This window comes from Porites lutea, chromosome 7, assembly GCF_958299795.1.
Source record: "Porites lutea chromosome 7, jaPorLute2.1, whole genome shotgun sequence".
NCBI classification, from domain to species: domain Eukaryota; kingdom Metazoa; phylum Cnidaria; class Anthozoa; order Scleractinia; family Poritidae; genus Porites; species Porites lutea.
Genome location: NC_133207.1, coordinates 4,590,118 through 4,610,311, shown reverse-complemented (window position 1 = coordinate 4,610,311; position 20,194 = coordinate 4,590,118). Strand labels below are relative to the sequence as shown.

The 20,194-nt window shown below is 38.9% G+C and overlaps 3 protein-coding genes across 3 annotated transcripts in view; 2 read left to right on the top strand and 1 right to left on the bottom strand.

Annotated features, from left to right (window-relative positions):
* Position 1: 1 nt before the first annotated feature.
* LOC140942529 (transmembrane emp24 domain-containing protein 10-like) lies at positions 2-7,432 on the top strand. The gene is made up of 5 exons (XM_073391445.1): positions 2-295; positions 452-563; positions 2,916-2,992; positions 4,918-5,044; positions 5,539-7,432. Exons 1-5 carry the CDS (start codon positions 107-109, stop codon positions 5,658-5,660), a joined length of 627 nt encoding a protein of 208 aa, XP_073247546.1. The 5' UTR covers positions 2-106; the 3' UTR covers positions 5,661-7,432.
* Positions 7,433-9,620: 2,188 nt separating this feature from the next.
* On the top strand, positions 9,621-12,134 carry LOC140942732 (E3 ubiquitin-protein ligase TRIM71-like). Its single transcript, XM_073391709.1, has one exon. It carries the CDS (start codon positions 9,659-9,661, stop codon positions 11,903-11,905), a length of 2,247 nt encoding a protein of 748 aa, XP_073247810.1. The 5' UTR covers positions 9,621-9,658; the 3' UTR covers positions 11,906-12,134.
* Positions 12,099-20,194, bottom strand: part of LOC140944321 (uncharacterized) — a 19,041-nt gene continuing 10,945 nt past the window's right edge. The window contains exons 9-14 of the mRNA XM_073393483.1: positions 16,684-16,854; positions 15,534-15,696; positions 14,969-15,109; positions 14,280-14,347; positions 13,800-13,874; positions 12,099-12,670 (exon numbers count right to left, since the gene is read on the bottom strand). Of these exons, the coding sequence (XP_073249584.1) occupies positions 12,550-12,670; positions 13,800-13,874; positions 14,280-14,347; positions 14,969-15,109; positions 15,534-15,696; positions 16,684-16,854 (739 nt within the window). The 3' untranslated portion in view covers positions 12,099-12,549. The remainder of the gene's footprint in view (positions 12,671-13,799; positions 13,875-14,279; positions 14,348-14,968; positions 15,110-15,533; positions 15,697-16,683; positions 16,855-20,194) is intronic.

Sequence of the window (20,194 nt, the reverse complement as noted above, 5' to 3'; positions counted from 1 at the left end):
GATCTTCTGTTACTTCTTGTAATGCCACGTCGCCGTCCATTTTGAAAGCCGATTCATGAACGAAAAAGCAGATTATATTCCGTCTTGAAAACCGTATATTTTCGAAATGAAGCTTTGGTCAATTTTTATAGTCTCTCCAGTAGTTCTATTGAGTTATTTAGCCGTAGTTAGCTCTCTTTCGTTCAATTTGCCTCCTGGACAAGAAAAGTGTCTCAGAGAAGAAGTCCACAAAGATGTTCTTGTTACGGGTGAATACAGATTATCAGATGCCCCTCATCAGAAAACGCATTTAACGGTAGGTACATGCATGGTACTTTTAGTTTATAGAAGGTTGAATGGAAAGAAAATAATTGTACCTCGTTAATGATAATTTTGCATCCGATATAGTTCATTTAACTATTTACATGCGCTTGTAGTTCATATTGTGCACATGGTGATTTCCTTTTGTTAGGTAACGGATTCAACTGGACATGTACTATATAAGAAAGAAGACGCCACCAAGGGCAAATTTGCTTTTACAACTGATGACTATGATATGTACAAAGTATGCTTGGAGAGTGAAGGTAGGAGAAGAAATGAGCTGAATGCTGAACAAAGTCAGTCATTCACTTGTTAAATCGGCTAAACTTCAGAATACCTGTCCAATGCATCTTGTTTAATAACAGTAGTCCCAATTGTGTTGAACTTTGTGGTATAATGAATTCTGACAAGTGGCCAGGTATTGCGAAGTTGCTCAGTTGAAGCGTATTGGGTAATTTTACAAGTGTAGCTATTGTTTTAGGGTTTGAAAACAATAGCTACACTTGTAAATTACACTCCTGTCCTTGACTTTCATTAGTCCCATGTACATTGCGAAGATTGGTGCATGCATTGTTATCAAATCGTAACCACCCCGTCTGCCATATTTGATCAAGTAGATACTTCACGTAACAGATCACTTGGAGTGCGGGGTCAGGTTATTCATACCACATAGGGCCTTTGTTTTTTCTGCTCTACATCAACGATATAATCAACACGTCAACAATATTACAACTGATATTATTTGCTGATGATACAAACGTATTTGTGTCTCACAAGGATAAAGACTGCCTTATTAATATACTGAACGCTGAGCTAAATAAGTTGTCAATATGGTTTAGAGCTAACAGGCTTTCATTAAACTTGAAAAAAACCAAATTCATTGTATTTAAACCATCTCAAAAGCGTACAAATCAAACTATTCAACTTTTAATTAATAATCAAAAAATTGATCAAGTAAAAGAAACAGTTTTCTTGGGAGTAATCATAGATGAAAATTTAAATTGGAAATCTGAAATCTCACATGTCGCCAATAAAGTTTCTAAATGCACAGGAATTATTCGTAAATCCAGTTTTTATTTATCCACGAAAACCTTACGAACACTATATTTTTCTCTAGTCTATCCATACCTTTTTTATTGCAACTTAGTTTGGGCCTCTACTTACAGAACTAACCTTATTCGTCTTGAGATTTTACAGAAACGAGTGATCAGAACTATAGCTAAAACAACTTTCGATGCACATACTGATCCAATCTTTCAAAATCTTGGTATCTTAAAATTTCATGATATATACTTAATACAACTAGGCTTATTCATGTACTCCTATCAAAACCATACTCTACCTTTAAAATTTCATTGTAAATTTACCTTACAAAGTCAAATTAATTCGTATAATACAAGAAACTCGTGTAAATTTCGTCTGCCTTTCTGTCGTACTCGAACCAAACAATTTTCCGTTTTTTATCAAGGACCTAAATTTTACAACACCTTAAACACCAACATCATCAACGCTTCCTCACCTTTCTCCTTTAAAAGAGCACTTAAGGCATTTATTTGTAATAATTATTAGTATACTCCAACAAAAATTTTGGGAAAAAGCCTTTTAATATTCAACACTTGTAAACTTCCGTAATATTGATTAGTTTAATTTTTCACCTCATATTATGTTGTATCCGTCGCCGTAATTTTTATACTATCTTCGAAAAATTGTAATTGAGGAGGCCTAATTAACATAAGCTCTATAGTTTCTTTTAGGCCTCCTCGCCATCTCTTCCTACATTTTTTTTTTTTTGGCATCTTTTTGTAATTATCGTAATCGTAATCGTGTGGCACATGGTTTTTGCTGACAAAGAAACATCTGATGCACCATGGCATAGACTGTTCACAGTCTCCTATTTATTTGTAAGATTGTTTAGGTCAAGTGCTTTGTGTTATGTGATTTGATGAGTGTCAAAACTACTTAGGGGGCAGGGGGCAGTTTTTGCTTCCTCCTAAACTGCCCTCCACCTGCTGAGTAGTTTTGACACCAGGGGACTGTGAACAGTCTACCGTTGCACAGTGAAGGTTAGATGCTTTCTTTTGTCCAAAAGTCCCTGGACTTGAAAAAAGAGTAGATGATGATGGAAATTCTGGTGGAGATAATGATGAAGAAGATAATGTAGCCTTCAAAGCAACCTTAAAAACTGTCTGAGAAATTTGCTACAAGCAGAGAGGTTGGACACCCTGATGGTCATTTCAGCCGAAGGATCACCATTACAAGAGTTCCCTTTTGAACATACTTGATGAAATGGAAGGCAGAGAAATCACGAAGAATTTTTTCCACACCAATCATGGGCCACAAGTAACTTTGTCCCCCTAATGTTCTTACGTGGCCCTGGAACTCCTCAAGGCAAAATCTTGGTGAGGACACCGAGTTGGCATTCATGCATTTCCTACACCGGCCAACAATTATTGTCCTTGGGATTTTTCATGTTAGAAAGTACCACTTCAAAAAGCTGTTCAATCCAAAACTACTTTTTGTGCTGTAGAGTATTATAATAGGCAGTTACATTTCTTCTGCGTGCTTGTGCACCAATTGAAACAGAATTTCTACTAATACTTTCTTCCAAATTTAAGGTCATGCAGGAGGTGGAGTAGAAAGAGAAGTTACTTTAAATGTGAAACATGGTGTGGAAGCAAAGAACTATGAAGATGTAAGTTTTGATTTTTGTAGCAATATTGTAATGCATTGCCGCCTTATATCCCAGTTGGGATGAAGAACTTGAGTGAGTGAGTGATTGTAGTGCATCAAGTGGTCACACTATAGGATTTTGTCCTCAAGAGGCAGATGGCCACGTGTGCCTCACATGTACATTGTGTCCATAACCTTCTCACTCAGAGAGTTCTTAGCGATTTTGAACAAAACCTTATTCAATATTTTGATACTTCTTTGTTTTTTGGTTTATTTGATTAAAGTGAAAGCTCTGAATTTAAAGCAGTTTTCTTTGAAGAAAAGAATTTGCAGACACTAAATGGGTTATTCCAGAAAAAATCCACACCCCCCCGACGGATGGGGTCCTTTTTTAACCCCCCCTCTCACCTGGATTTCCTGAAGCACAAGACCCCCCCTCCCAACTGGATTTCCAAGGTGGAAGACCCCCCCTCCCGCCTGGATTTCTGGGAAAAAAATAAAAGGCTTAAATTTAATTTATTTTTAATGGAAAATACACGCAAACACGTCTAAATGTTTTTGTTTTAATTTCTAAAGCTTCAGCTTATATTAAACTAAGAATTCTATCGCGTGGAACTAAAAACGAAAGGAGCAAAAAACAAAAATGCGAACGACACCTGAACGAGTGTTTACATAATTTCTTAGCTTATAAAAATCAGTGACATTTTTGTTTCTTTGCGCTAAATATGAATATCCATTCCTTTACGAGACATAAGGCAGCCGGCAGCATGCGTGTCAGTCTCGTCCACTGAAGATCGAGATTTTGTAACTGTTGTAAATCAACGAAATCTTTCAAAGAACGAAAGTCTACATTTGTTAATCGTTACAATTATTTTCTAACTTAAAGAATGGATGACTTCATTTGCACATCCTACCTTCAAGATCTGTAGTTCTACTGTGCACTGGAAGGGAAGTTCAAATTCGCGTTATAAACAGCTTTCTTAGTCCGCCATAGTTTCAAAGGTCGTTTCGCTTTCATTTAAATCGGAGAGGCAACAGTCATGCTGAAGAGAATGCAGCCAAGACAAAAGCACTTGAAATAGCTCCCATTCACGAAATGAAATTTTAACATGTTCATCCAACGAATTATTTTAAAACCGGATTAAGATGGCTTTCAGATTCATCCAAATGCAAAGTCCGCTATGAACAAATTCTTCACCAGGCTCGTGCAGATTTGGCGCCTGTTTGTTTTGTTCTCTCAAAAAAACTATTAATTTTTGGGGACATTTTTTCATAAGGCTTTAAAAAATCTCAAAAAAACAAGTTGTAATGGTGTTTTGAACTAGACTAAATAGGAAATGCGGAATTTACAACCTAACTGAGAATTCTCTGACCAGTAAGTAAACACAGCGGAACCTCTATTTTATAACGAACCTCTCTGTAACAAATTCAACGATATTCTTCTAAACTTACTTCAATTTAGCATAACCTTGTCGAACCTCGCAAAAGTTAACGCAATTTTGTACACCAGCACTTCGCGCGCGGGCTCTGGGTACGAGTAGAAATGTGTCAGGCGTTTGACGCTCTTCGTGACAACAACGTTGCGACGAGTTCCTTCAGGCCCGTTCTTTAGTATCTTGTTCGCGTTTTCTGCTATAAAAGGACCTGTAAAGCAACTTAGATTATCATTTATGTCAGGTGAGAAATATATGAACAAAACATTTTGACTATTTTCAGGGTCTGAAAGCGCTTAAGTGTCATCGAACTAAACGTTTGATTTGTATCAACTATCGGTCGAAATGACCCCTGCAGAAGACTTTTTTAAGGTCAACCCCCCCTCCCGCCTGGATTTCCGGAGTCTTCAACCCCCCCTCCCGCAAGAATTTCCAGAATCCCATCCGTCGGGGGGGTGTGGATTTTTTCTGGAACAACCCAATAGTGCTTTTGTTTTGCGCCATTATTTTGTAGTTAGCCAAGGCTGAAAAGCTGAAACCAATGGAGGTGGAGCTCAAGAGGTTGGAAGATTTAGCTGATGCTGTTGTTAATGACTTTGCATATATGAGACAAAGAGAACAAGAAATGAGAGATACAAATGGTAAAGAATATTATTACTTTACTGTATTACATATCATTCAAAGCTGTCATTAAAGGATGTAACTTGTAACACTTGTTACAGCTGAGCTTACTTGATTTTACGGTTGATCAAAGTTAAAAAGCTAAAGGTGAACATTCATTTGCTGTGGCTGCTTCAAAACTTAATGATGCAATTTTCTTTGAACAGCAGGGTCTACTTGAGTGCTAATTTCGAGAAAAATCTTTACCAACAGTAAAATCAGATTATTTCATATTATTGCCAAATGCCATCTGTTGTTCATTTCAGAGTTTCGTAGTCATCACCTTAAACCAAAAAAGTTATGATGAAAAGCTCATCACAGCTCATTGCACCTATCTTAATAACAAAGCCACCCTAAAAGTTCATTACCAGTATATGTATTATACGCAGACATCAAGTCCTTGTGCAATTTATTGATTGGTGAAGGGTTGTATCTGCTTCAGTATTTTAATAATATGTCTATTATTATCTTGTAGAGTCAACTTATTCCCGTGTGCTGTACTTCAGTATTTTTTCCATTCTGTGCCTATTTGGTTTGGCCACATGGCAACTGTTTTACCTGCGACGATTCTTCATCGCCAAGAAGCTCATAGAGTAACTTAAGGGATGGAAAGTTCCTTTCACCAAAAGAGAATGCAACCCTACTTTACAAACCAGATACATGTACACTCATTGACTGAGCGATTGTGACTGGCTGAACTCTTGAGTTTATCAAATCCAACTTTCAAGCTGTAAACACACAACCAACCTCTTCACAACCACTACCATTAGTCTGTTACAAAGTTTTTCCAGGGTTGTTAATAATGGCACTGGCTGTGTAGAGGGTAATAAGCAATACATGTGAACAAACATGTAAGCAGTGAAGAGGGATGCAAAAGTAGAGATTTTAGGTATTGACTGTAGTGGTTTGGCATTGAAGGTTTTAGGGTTTTTTTTAGTGCTCATATGTTTTATGTAACATCTCAATCATGAAGTGTTTCATCTGCACCTCATTCTTAGGACCTCTCTTCTTCCTGTCCCAGAGACCTCTTCAAGGGAACTAGCGTGATTCATCTGATTCCCATCCCGTTTGTTTGTTTGTTTGTTCTATTTTTATTTCTGTTTGCGATGGGAGCCAATGCTTGCTGAATTTTTTTTTTGCCTTTTTCCCCCCCTGCAGAGCCTGGTCTCAGGTCTTTCACTTGTCTATTTATCAGATTAAACATTTTTCAGGTTTAATGTTAGATTTACATACAGCTTCTCCAATTTATAGTCAGTAATTCTGAAGAAATTTAAAGCTAAAGTTTGCAAAATTTTATGGTCACAGAATGATGTTTTCTAACCTCCTTCGCAGTTGTTACCTCCTATGTTTTCCCACAAAAATTTATTACTAAGTACATTAATTTGAAAGATCTTTCTATAGGTTTCACTGCGACTCTCCTATCGGAGATGAGCTGGGTGCCAGATCTAGTTTTGTATAGGGAAATGTATATACAATAACAGTGCTTATGTCATCCTTAAAATCACCTCTCTCAGTCTCTTTATTATAATAAGTAAATACGTGGTTTGAAAAAAACTTGAATTCTAACTTGTCCTTTGTACTAGTCTTTCTTGTATTTTGCTTACCTTGGGTTGAATGCATGTCTGTTTTTGATTAAAGGATGTAAAGGATGACTTGCATGTCCCCAGCAAGCAAAGAAAGTAGTGTCCCATAGCACGGGACTAGTGGATGTTGCTATTGGGCTTGTGAATGCCTGACAGGCAACTGAAGTTTTGGAGAAAATTCAAATTACAGAAGAACTTAAATAAATTCTGGGGTCACTTTGATAAAACTTTTACAAGTGTAATTTAGAAGTGTAGCTGTTGTTTTCAGAACCTAAAACAAGAGCGACACTTGTAAATTGCACTTATAAAAGTTTTATTAAATTGACCCCTTCTCATCAAAAATTTTGTGGGGGGGGCTAATTAAAATGAATTTGGGCTTAGTACCTGCTCCCTCTCGACTGCAGCTCGGCCAAATGGCAAGCTGTAAAACGTACCTTCTTCCACCCTGTGTCTCTAGGAAAGTTAGCATGAAAATTTCCTTGCGAGACAGGAAAATCAAATTGTCCCAGACGACAAAACAGGCCTTTTTTTTTTGTGATCACCATAGTAAACCTTGATATGCTCTATGGATTTTGTTTTTATAATTTATTGGCTCTTAATCTGTAAGCTTTTGAAATACTCGAGTCACTTTCTCTTACAGGTGTATGCTTAATACTTCACATAAAATAATCGAAAAAGAGAAAATAGTTTTGTTTATTGCGAAGAAGGTTTGGTTAATCCATCAGTGACAGAAAACTATTATTTTCCAACATTTGTTAAGAAATGAAATAAAACAATTTAAAATTAGTACCTGGCTATACATTTTACTTGTGTATTCAGAGCTGTGCGCTAGCAGAACCTCAGTGACCCCTGGTGTCCCCGTTTAAAACTTAGTCCATCCCCTTGGGCGTCAGTTGTAAAGATTTGAGTTCGGCGTTCGGCAATATACCCCAGAAGGTAACGCAGACTCTGTGATAGTACCACAGTACGAATCTAGTAAAATTAAAGTGTTTGTATGGGGTAGGAAATACCAAATAAAAAGTAACCTGCGATCAGGCGGTCCTTCTTCCCTAACATCTGAACGCAGGTTAGATAAAAGGCAATGAAACTTACTTGCAGTTAGTTATTGTTGTCCTTAATGCTCACGCGAAGTTAGTGATGATTTTCTCAAATTCACTCTCCATACTATATAATACACGAGGGCTATCGCGAGTTGCCAAAGCAAAACCCGTGCACCAGAAAAAAAGGGCACATAACAGCTGATGGCTGCCATTTTGAAATTTTTAAACTCTCCAAAAAATCCGACGTTTCCCATTTCAAAATATAGGAAGTCACTAAGTCTGCTGGATAAGTTGTGCTGACAGACGAGACGAATAGATCGTCTATGATAAATTCGATGTTCAGACGAATTTCTGCCCCAAATTTGCCCGCACTTGATGGCGTCGTCAGCGCGTCTATAAGATTTGAACAAAAATGCTCAGATATTCTTTTTTTTGTTTTACAATTTGCATATTTTTTCTTCAGATCAAATAAAGGAAGAGGGTAACAAAAAGTTTTTGTTTTTTGGAGCAACTTTTGACCATCTTTTGTCACAAAAAGCAACTTTTGGCTTTTTTGGAGCAACTTTTTGAAAAATTACGGGAAGCTTTTTGAGAATTCTCAAGAAACTTGTGGAAAGCCCTAATCAGCTTTAAAGCCTTTCACCAACATTAAAATTGACATGTAAACTAAACAAAAAGTGGGAAGGTGGTAAGTTAAACGCTGATAATTGCAAATAAAACTCCGATGTTTCGACAATGCTGCCTTCATCAGCGAAAGTATGTGAGTTCGTAAAAGCGGAAAATTTGCGCGTAAAAAAGCGAGTGTGTACGCGCGCAAGTCACGTGAAAGAGAAATCTTGATTGAGTCCACCCGGCGCGTGGGCGCCAAAATTATGAATACATTCGACTCTCTCTTAACGGACACCTCTATAAGACGGACACTTCTGTAAAACGGACTCCTACAGTTGGTCCCTGCCTTTCTTTACTCCCTTTATTTGACTCTCTATAAGACGGACACCTCTCTAAGACCGGCACTTAATGCCGGTCCCAAAGGTGTACGTCTTAGAGAGAGTTGACTGTAAAGCACATCTCCTCGCGTCTTCTTTTGTCTTGTTCGGGTAGACCAGCTCTAATCACGGCTACTTGCATGTCCTCCAGCTGGTGTTCCTTTCACGCAAAATGGGCAGGCACCGGCACAGCCACTTTCTTCTTAATGACGTCCAACCGGTGCTCCCGAAAACAGTTGCTAAGTCTACGGCCCGTCTCTCCCATGTAAACGACCCCAGGGCATTTGCGGCACGAAATACAATAGACCGGCTGGCTGGTGATGCACGTAAAAAACCCTGAGATTTTGATCTGCCCTTGTGTAGGGGTAATGCGGTCAGAGGAGTTAATGAAGGGACAGGTCCGGCCGTCACGTCTACATGTATTACAAGGGCAAGTGCCTATCACCTGCGGTAAGGAGCTATGAACGAGAAGATCTTTTAGGTTTTTAGCGCGACGGAAGGCTTTAAGCGGCGGTTTGTCAAATGTGACCTTAGTGCTGTCATCATCCCATAGAATGGTATAATTTCGCAGTAAGATATTACAGACGGCGATGTTCTTGGGATGGTATGTAAACTAAACAACCCGATTATTTGCCCGCATACTTCTGTGTACTCAGACTACTGCATTTAGCAACCGCAAGTTATTTGAAACATCAAGACAGAGTCTTTCCGTGGGTCTTTCCGAGGTCAAAGGGTTTGTTACCGATTCCTGGAAAATTGAAATTTATTCTCAGAAGTTAGACATCGTCAAATAATGTCAAGTAAAGCTTTGTGATTGGTTTATTGGAGTTAATGTCGTCTATATCTTCACGCGAGATCTCCTGTATCTTCCAACCTCGTTCCCAGGGTTCTCTCCTACCCGTCCCTGGAACGAGGTTCCTAAACTTCCGGGCTCTTGTCGCTTTTTCAGTCATATCCTTGTCTCTTTTAATTCCGAGTTTTGAAATATGGATATACAAACCTTGCTCCACAATCTACACGACGAAGTGTCCTGTTCTGTGTGTTTGAACGCGTTCACTGATCCAAAGATATTGCCATGCTTTCATACATTTTGTCTCCAATGTCTGAATCAGCTTCAGCAAACGAGTGGCACTCATGGGCAGATTACATGCCCAGAATGTCGCACAAAGGTTCAAATTCCTGGCAGTGGGGATCCAAAAGAGTTACCGACTAACTTTCGAATGAACAGCTTATTGGATGTCATGGCCATTCAAAACTGCAACAGCACCGGTGTGAAGTGTGGAAACTGTGACAATACCAGCGCCCACAGTTTTTACTGTTTCAAATGTTGCATCTTCTGGTGCGAAGACTGCATTGGGGCTCATAACATCATCCGCGCTAACAAAGACCACAGAGTGCTAGCGATTAAGGAATTTCAAGATCAAGACATCGAGGACGTGTTAAAGCGGCCGACGTTTTGTGAAAAGAAGCACCATGAAAACGAAGAGCTTAAGTTCTTTTGCAAGAGCTGTGAAGTCGCCATCTGCAACACTTGTGTTGTAACACTACACGAAGGTCACGCCAAGGTGCTTCTACAAGATGCTGCCAGTGAACGAAAGTTATGGATGGAGTCTACGATGGAGTCTAAGAAAGAGAAAGCGCTTCAGAAGAGAAATAAGATCACTAGGCTTCAAAACGAGTGTATGAAAATTCAAGCACAAGTCGCCGGCGTGAAAAGAAGTGCGCAGTGTTTTGTTGACAACATGATCAAACTCATCGAAGAGAAGAAGCGGAAACTTTTTAAAGAAGTGGAAGACAAAGCTAAAGAGTCAATCGAGAGTTTGGAAGAGCAACAATCAGAACAAAAAAATGAATTAGAGAAGATTGAGACATCGATTGCAGAAACTAAGACGTTCCTACAACGAGGCACCAATGCCGAGATTGTGCAGGTTAAAGTAGCCCCAGACCAGGAGCTGGCGGCGGTCAGTGACGAGGCTGAGCAAGTCAACAGTGACTTGAGAGACCTTGGCCACTTTTTCTTCGTTAGAAACAAGGCGTTGATAGATAAAACTAACAGTGAAGGAGTTGGTTCACTGACACAAATCATCAGCAAAACGAAATCGAGTAATTCAAGTGCGGAAGGAAAAGGAATTGCTGACGTAACTATTGGACTGGAAGCAAGGTTTATTTTAACAACACGAAATTCTGAGAATGAACAATGCTACGAAGAGTTTGATAACGTGGCAGTGGATCTCAGAAATGATCAGGGCCAAAATTGCACCACTGAAGCACAGATTCAGGATAACAAAGATGGCAGTTATAATATCAGCTACATTGCAAAAGAAACCGGGTTGTGCAAAGGGTCAGTAACGGTGAACGGGGAACACGTTAGAGGCAGTCCGTTTGCCCTTGAAGTGAAGTCCAGGCTGTACAAACCTGTGTTGTCATTTAGCGATTCGATTTATGGAACATTTAATAGACCTTGGGGCGTGGCAGCAAATGAACGTAATGAAATTGCTATAACTGATAAAAAAAACAGCCGGGTTCAAATATTTAGTTGTGACGGAACTTTCTTAAGATCGTTTGGAAGAAGGGGCAGTGGAGAAGGTGAATTTAAGAGCCCTACTGGTATATCCTTTTTAAACAATGGAAACATTGTAGTGGCCGACGGCAGTAAGCATCAGCTGCAACTATTTACCGGGCAAGGGGAGTATCTTACCAAAATTGGTAACCAAAGAAATCTGGATCATCAGGATCATCAGTTGGACGATCCATGGGGTGTATCTGTGGACAGTGATGGCCACATCATTGTTGCTGATTTGAAAGAAATCAAGATCTTCACTGCCTGTGGCCAGTTCCTAAGAAAATTTGGCAAAGATTTTTTAATTGATCCCTGTCACTGTATTCAGAAGGATCAACATCTAATACTTTCCGACCAAGGAGATCACAGTATCAAAGTATTCGATACAGAAGGTACTTTTCTTTATAAGTTCGGCAGTGAAGGGGAGGGGGATGGGGAATTCAGTAAGCCCCGTTGCTTAGCGATTGACAAGGCAGGGCATCTGATGGTCTGTGACTATGCAAATAACAGAGTTCAGGTGCTGGGATTGAATGGAAGATTCATAACATCGATTGGACAACACCGCGGCAGAGAGCTTGGTGAGTTTGATGGGCCAATGTCTGTTGCTGTTCTTACTGATGGTAGGATAGCTGTGTCTGATCTGCTTAACCACCGCATTCAGATAATGGAATAAACTGTTCTGTGTCAATTTACTCATGCAGGGTGCCTTTGATTGATCATATTCTGGAATAAGAATACGCAAACATTTTGGTACAAATCTCTTCTACATGTACCTTGATTTTTGGACCATTTTAACCCTACATAAATCCCTCGGGAATTTTATATTAGGAAGATTCCTAGATATTCTAATGCAATGAACACCAAAATAAGTGATTTCTAGATTTTATTCCATTCATTCATATTCTGGAATACAGTCAATCGAGAACCCCCTAAGAAAGTAGGACTAACTGTAACACAATAGTTTTTGAAGTTTCCTTTTTTGCATAGTTTCCTGTGTTTAATATAAAATAGAATTTAAAGAAGATGTCACTTCAATAACATTATTGACAATTATCAGATGAGGCTGCTATATTATTCATTTAAAATAGAACCCCCTTCCTAGTACGAAGAATTTTTCTTTTTCTGGAAAATCTTTAAAAATTGTAAACAATAATAAATATACTCACTTTTCCTTCCATTTCGCAGTTTGACTCTACATGTATAGTTATATAATAATCTTTGGGAATTTATGAATGTGAATATCAAAGGCTACTATATATCTTCCTTCACTACACACTACAGGGTCAGCATATCTTGTATCTATAGTTGATGCTTGGGTTAACAGGAAATAAACACAGGGTCCCCAATCTTAATGATTCCTTCACAGTCTGGTGCCATTTGTGCTCCAAAGAAAGGTGCCTTTTCATGCCTGGGGTCACTGTCTTTGAACAACCTGAACCTGGTTATAAGAAAGAGGCAAGAGTAAGAGTCTATGAGGAAGCACACAGAATTTTGGTGTGGGGCAGGAGAATTAATTAATTTTATAAGATGCAGATTTTGAATAAGCCAATTAAAAGCAGTTATAATTAAAATAAACTTTAAGTTCACTTCATATCAAGTCTCAAACCCAAACAGGATTTGATGAAAATTACATTTACATTTTATTAATTACAGTCAAACCAAGTCAAGCGTACCCCCCAAGATTCTATCAGTGAATTGATTATTTGAAAAATGAATCCGTTAGTCGTTCCCGTAACTGGTTTCAAATTCAAAGCGGCATTTCTGCATGCGTAATGAGCAGTGAATATTTTACGAGAACTTCTCTGTATTTGGTCAGATTGGAAATCTTTGAATGGATTAAGCTTCTTAGAAGACATTTACATCAATTTCAGGAAAATGGAGCTGGTAGAAATTTCATAACTGCCTCGCGTGTGAATTCACGGCTCATTACACATACAAGAATGCAGAGATCAATCTGAAATCTACAACTAGCAACAGATTCAACTTTTGAATAATGAATTCATTAATGGGTTCTTGGGGGGTACGCTTGACCTGGTTTGACTGTAATTACAATTACATTTGTTAATTAATTATTAAAGTTCATCAAGGAGAATCATGTGTGGACTGACATCTGACCCCTCTCTTACATTACTTATGGGCATAATATTTTAGGCATCTTGAAAACAAAGACCCCTAGGACCCCCTAAGAACCCACTGAATGACTTTAAACTTTATTGATTCAGTGGGCGGTCTTAGGGGTCTTTGTTTTCAAGACTTACGTTACATAGGTAACATCATTCTTGGCCAGTTATACCAGAACTGTCTGCATGATACACCTGGACAAATTTAAATGTCTTTCATATGCTGATTCATAGTACATCTCCACGTCCTTATACTGAACAGCTCACTAAATATCTGAGATGACCAAGATGTCGTTGGGTTTTGGAGACACACCTAACTTCAGACATTAAATTTGTTTGACATTTAATGCATCTGACATTATTATTCTCCATTTTATTTGATGTATCCACAGTTAAAGGCATCTGAAAGTCTTAGATGCCCTCTAACATAAAATACAATTGCCTTACTTTCTTAAGGTCTTCAGTGGTTCAAGACCTGCATCTTTAATCCCTTTCTCTGGATCCACAAGGGTTTGAGAACACCTAAATAGTAGAAAACAAAGCAAACTTTTAATGACAAAATATATATTTATAAAATTGCTGTCACTTCAAACTTGTGCTTCTAGCACAATAAATGAGCAAATGCACACACATACAGTCAATTTTAACAGTGCTCCATAGACTGACACTAGGGGTATGTGCGTTGTGGTTCAGTTTTATCCATATTATTCAAAACCTTCCACTAATTCTTATAAATTAACCAAAAAAAAACTCAAATACGCAAAATTCTAAGAAATAAATGGCACCATGCTAAAGTTCAGGTCCATCCAACTTCATTATTGAGGCTGCATGAAGCTGGATGCTCTGGCTGGATCTATTTGAACACAGCTATATGGCTAATTTTAAAAAAAAAGTTATCTGCACTCATATTTAAGAAAAGGTTTTTACCTTCCACAATCCTTTATTTTTCTAAACGTAACATCTGCTATTTTCAATATTTTATGGTTCCAGTGATCCTGTAACAACAGAAAAAAGGGACACAACGATAATACAAATTATCCAACCTTTCTTTTGTAAAAAGAATGAAACATGATCGATGTTCAAGCCTAGCTATCATTAAGTCACAAATATTAATACACACCTGCTCATTTAGCCTGAGAATACATCTGACATTTGGCGCCCCTACCACTGGTTTCCCCGCCAAATGACGTCTGAGAAACGAGCGCAGAAATTCCATACTGATGACGTGTCACTACCTAGATCTGGGTCAGTGCTTCTGACACGTCATCAGTATGGAATTTCTGCGTTGGTTTCCCAGACGTCATTTGGCGGGGAAACCAGAGCGCCAAATGTCGGCTGTTTTCTCAGGCTACTGCATGCTCATTTGTTTTTTGGCTCAGTTGGTTATATGCTAATTGGCCATCAGAAATCATGACACACGAGAGGGAATTGAACAGCAATTTTAATAAACTTTTTGGAAAGAAAGTGTGTATACTGTACATGCATGTAAGCAAGAAATTAATCAAAGATCAACTTCAAGAACAATTCCCTGCTGTCAGTCCAGGTCTCTCACAGAGAGAGATAGACAAATATAAATAGGAATTAAAGAGTGAGAGAGACGTGTAGAAAATACAAACCTCTGCAAAGGGTTCTGTGCCACCTATAACAATGTTAGGACGGAATCTGTCCATTCCAACTGGAGATGGTAACGCTTCATTCAGAGCAACTAATGATGCTTCTGTTGTCATGAGATATGCAGTTTCTGCTGCATATCCTGTCTATAAAACAATGAGGAAAATCGTAATTTCCCCCTTTTGAAATCTGCAGTATTACAGAAGGGTCCTTTAGGGCTAAGTGTCTCAACTAATTTTGTCCCCAGTTGCATTCTTAGTGAGTTAACATGCTAGTGGATATTAGTATCTTAAGAAAAAAAAAAGAGGCTTGTTATGCAATATTGTGCAGCTGTCAGAGCTACCTGTAGGAAGCAAAAAGTGTCACAACTTTGAATGGACTGTAGGGGGGAGGGTGTGCATTGGGTTGTTCTCCAAAGTTACCCAGGAAGTGTCTCAACAATTTTATCGCCAATTATAGCAATTTCCTCTAGCCTCATTATAATCTACTTCAGTACTACTTCAGTTTAAAACACCTGTCCTCTGGACCCCCAAAGGAAAAGCCACGCCCTTGTCCTAATGGTTCTAATACCTTGTCTCCCGGTAGGGCGAACTCTCCCCATCTTTTGTCTTCACTGCCATAACGAGGTTCATGAATCTGGTACATTTTACAGCCTGGAACATTCAACAAAGTTGAAAACCAAGCTGCCGCTTCATCACCAGCATATTGAGAAATGGATGAAATCCTTAGCACCCTGGTAATTGGAAATCAGACATGACAGTGTAACTGTTACCATTAAGATCATTTATTTGGTACAGATAAGAGGAGATAGAGATTTTTTTTTTCCAGTTTGTAAAAAGATTACTGAAGGCCCAACTTCAAAATGTAATTGACTGAGTCCTCAGTGGGGGAGACTTGAAACCACATGTAGTCTTTTTAAAGGTTCTGTTCTTTCAAAAGAACCCAACCCTTAAACTGTAGGGCTTCCAAACCCAATGGAAAGACATCTATGGAGATATGTGTGCAATCAATCAGTTAACAAGCGAATTAAAGCTTTACTGAATAAAATTTCCAAATTTACCTGTTGATTTTGGAAATAATTACCAAAGAAAATATCAGGTAGCTTATAATTATGTCACTGAACATTTGTCTGAATACATAGGTAACTTAAATAGTAAACAGTTCTGAAAATTGATTGTGAAATTTTAAAGGGGTAATACTGGAAGTTTTTGAGTGAACTGCCAGCAAGAGTGAACACTGATGCAATGTGACCAGGGCAATTATAATAAGAATTTTGAAACAATATAATCAGCCTATAGCATCTTCAGTTCAAGTAACTTTTAACAGAAAGTTTTAGTCAATAGACCTGCATGATCATGACAAATCTTTAAATACTTGTTACAGGAGATTTGGTATATAGATTTTGGACCGGGAGGGGGAGACTCCCCATATGAAAGGGGTGGGGATGCTCATCATCTCACTTGGGGGTATAAATTTCAGATTTTGTTGATATTGTCTGTGTTTTAACATGGTCTCTTTTAGGGGACAAAAAAAGCTTGGGCCCCGCCCAGATCGGTCTCCTTTAGGGGCTAAATTCAAAATTTCCAACAAGCATCCCCACCCCTTTCATATGTGGAGTCCCCCCCGGGGATTTTGGTCTGGGACTGCATGAGTAGGTTAAGATAGCATGAAAAGTTTTAAGAAAATCACCGCTTTTCATAAGCTTAATAAATCACTGTACCGAAGATCTTTATATTCTTTAGCATCCAACTGTCTGTTCAACTTCAGGGTTTCCTTTCCTGGAGCATCAAGACAAAGTTGATCACCTTCAAAATGTGGAGTTACTTGAGATAACACTGGCTTTACGTATGATTTAATGTACTGATCATTTTTGTCCACCACAATCCAACGCCTGGGAGGAAAAAAAGGAAATACTTCAGCCTAAAGAATACTGAAGCAGTGCAATAACCTTTGAGTACAGTTGGAACCTCACACTAACAAAGGGCCGATGGGCTGGAAATTATGTTTGCCACAATTAACAAGCTCAGGTTTTATTTGACTGGCAGTTCTTTTCCATATATAATTTCACTACAACTGGGGTAATCTTTCACTTTTTGGTGAGGATGTAATATAGAGTTTTGTTACAAGGAGGTTTTAATTAATGACTATATTGTAATGTAAATTATAATGTTATATTGGAGGGTTTGGGGGTTGCAGGTTAGCAGCAGAACAGGTGTTATTTTTTCACATTTTTAATAGGCAAGCAAAGACATTGCAAAGCACCAAGCAGCCATGGAGCACAAGACACATGTGTTAAAGGAAGGCATGAAAAAAAGGTGTCTTCCTCCTCCTATGCCTGCTTTGCACTTTCCTTTACTTGCCTAGAAAAACACGAAAAATAATTCTTGTTCTGCAGACTAACATTGCTACCAATGAAGACCTCAAGGTCCACACCTGAAGGCCTTCAGACCTGCACTCATACTTGCAGACCCTCACTTATACCTGAAAACCTGAGTAAACTTACGAATTTGACTCTCCAATGCGTGTAGCCTGTGTACAGATGTCCCCCATCCTCAGAAACCATCGGGGGAAGGGACAGTCTCCTATCCCGATTTTTCCTGAGGGAGGGGGGACATCTGTACACAGGCTACAATGTGTGGTATTGATAATTTAAGAAGTGAGTGGATTCTTGGGAGTCACACTTTAACCTAAGCTTGAAGTGCTTTATTCGTTATACTTCTATTTAGAGGGCTAGCTGGCAATTTCCCCAGGGTTAGGGGTTTAAAAATATAAAAGGCCCAGGGGGGGACTCCCATATGAAAGGGGCGGGGATGCTCGTTGGAAATTTTGAATTAAACCCCTAAAGAAGACCAATCTGGGCATGGCCTAACCTTTTTTTTTACCCCTAAAAGCAATCATTTTAAACTTTGATTGCATGAATGGAGTAAATAAAACGAATTGAAAATAATTTTTTAATATTTCTCAGAGTGCAACCCTAAGAGAGACCTTTACGACTAAATACAATGGTGCTTTGCCCAGAACACCCTAAGCAAGGCCAAAATCTGAAATTTAGAACCCTAAATGAGACGACGAGCATCCCCGCCCCTTTCATATCGGAGTTCCCCCCCTGGGATAAACAGGTTTAAAAAGGTTTAAAGGCTTGTCTACAGTGGAAAGTACACTTGGCTTATCCAGCTTGTTAACGGCCCGTGGGGAGGAGGTACTCCCTTGTATAAGCTATATAGGTAATGTGCCGCCCCATCGGGTAGGGTTTTTGTGCCGCTTTGGTCTGAAAACGGGTATGCACTTTGCCCATTTTGGCCTGGAATCGAGTATGGTTTTGAGGGAACTATGGGAGTGTATGAACGTATTTATTCTTTCAATTCCAAAATGGATTCAAAGAATTTTTTTGTTTGCACTCAAATCTATGACAACACAATTTCTGCCTAAAGGCCAGTTCTTAAAACGGGTATGGAAAATTATATTTTTTGGTCTGAAATAGGGTCAGGATTTGGAGAAAACCAGGTCGCACACTTCCACCAAGAATTCCCAGGAGTAACCCCCCCCCCCCCCGGGTTAACAGGCACTCCACTCAAATACTTAGAAACAAATAATTCAAACACAATTGCAATGAAAGGATTAAAAACCCAGACTGGCGGGAGGCAACCAGCTGGTTATTTACAAGTGTGACTATGGGGGGTGACAGCTCTAACAAGGGTTGTTTCGGGAGAAAAACAAATTTATTCCGGGAATACTCATACAACGACACCACACAGAGTATACTTAGCTGAAAGTGATGTCCAGAGCAATTTCAAAAACTGCACAACTTGTATAAAATAAAATTGACTACTTCTACGAGAAGTCACGCCAATAAAAATAAGCATAAAAAGGACAATTGATTTAGAGAACATTTTAGACAGAATTTGTCCTTTCAGAACACTAGAAATGGCGTTTCAGAGCACTAAGATTTCAAAATTTTCTGGCGGAGCATGCCCCCAGACCCCCCAAGTGGTTGACCCCTTCACTGCTCACCTGATTCATTGGTGATTAAAAAACAAAAAAACACGATTTTATATACTGAAAAAGTTTGACAGTCTTTCTGTGTTACCATGATACCCTTTAAACGAAAAAATAACTAAGATTAGATAGTTAACAAGTTACATAATTAACAAGAAGCTGCAAAAAAATCTCTAATCAAAATTTTAATTCTAATTGTTAAAACAATTTTGGGAAGTTAAACATTTATGGGGAATGCCACCGAAAAATTCGGGAGAGTCGACGAAATTTCCGGGAGGACATAAGGTTATTCATAGGACTGCCCAAACAGCCTTTGTTAGAGTTGTCACCCCCCATTGTGACTCCCTTTTTTCACAAAGCATGATGGATGAAAGAGCCAGGGGAGGAGGTTGATCGGTCGCCACCTCCCACCCGCACACCCGGGGGGGGGCACTTGGGTAGTTTTTGGGTGGGTATGTGCCCCCCAGGACTCCCAATTGGCACCCCATTCTAAAAAAAATTCCACTAAAATTAATAGCCCGTTCTAGAAATGGGCCAATTTTTTATACCCCGTTCTAGAATTCGCCCTAAAACTGATACCCCGTTCTAGAAATAGGCCAATGTTTTATACTCCATTCTAGAAAGTTTGTAAATTGAAATAGCCCGGTTTTTTTAAAAAGATATTTCTTTATTTGTTCGACTTATACGTCAAATGACAATTCTTCATAATCAGCAACAATTTTAAGCAGCAGATAAAGCCGTGATCCACAACTTTTTATACCCCTTTCTAGAAAACGCCTCTGAAATGGATGGGCGGCACATACCCGTATAGGTAATGTATGGGAGTATGTGCCCCCCCCCCCCTCCCCGGCCCCCACAAAACCTTCTTTTGTCTTGACCGATGATCACTGAGGCGTAAACAAAAATTCAAAAGTTGAGTTGAAAATATTGCTAATTCAATAAAGGTTGCTTTGGGCATTGGGAAGCTATTGTTTGGTGCTCACTCAAGCAAGTAAATCATTGCAATGTTCCTTATGCTCAAATGCTTGATGTCCAATACCAATGAAAACAACCTTTTTTGAAGAGGTTGAGTTTGAAATATGTCGCGAGGACTTGCGGAATACGCCGAGTATAGAACTCGGACAAATGTAGTGTAGTGGTTCAGGCATCAAAAGTAATAAAAAGTAGCTGTGTATGAAAATATGTTCGTCGAGTATATTTGTCTAAGCGAGTTGAAAATGTACGGCGAGCAAGGT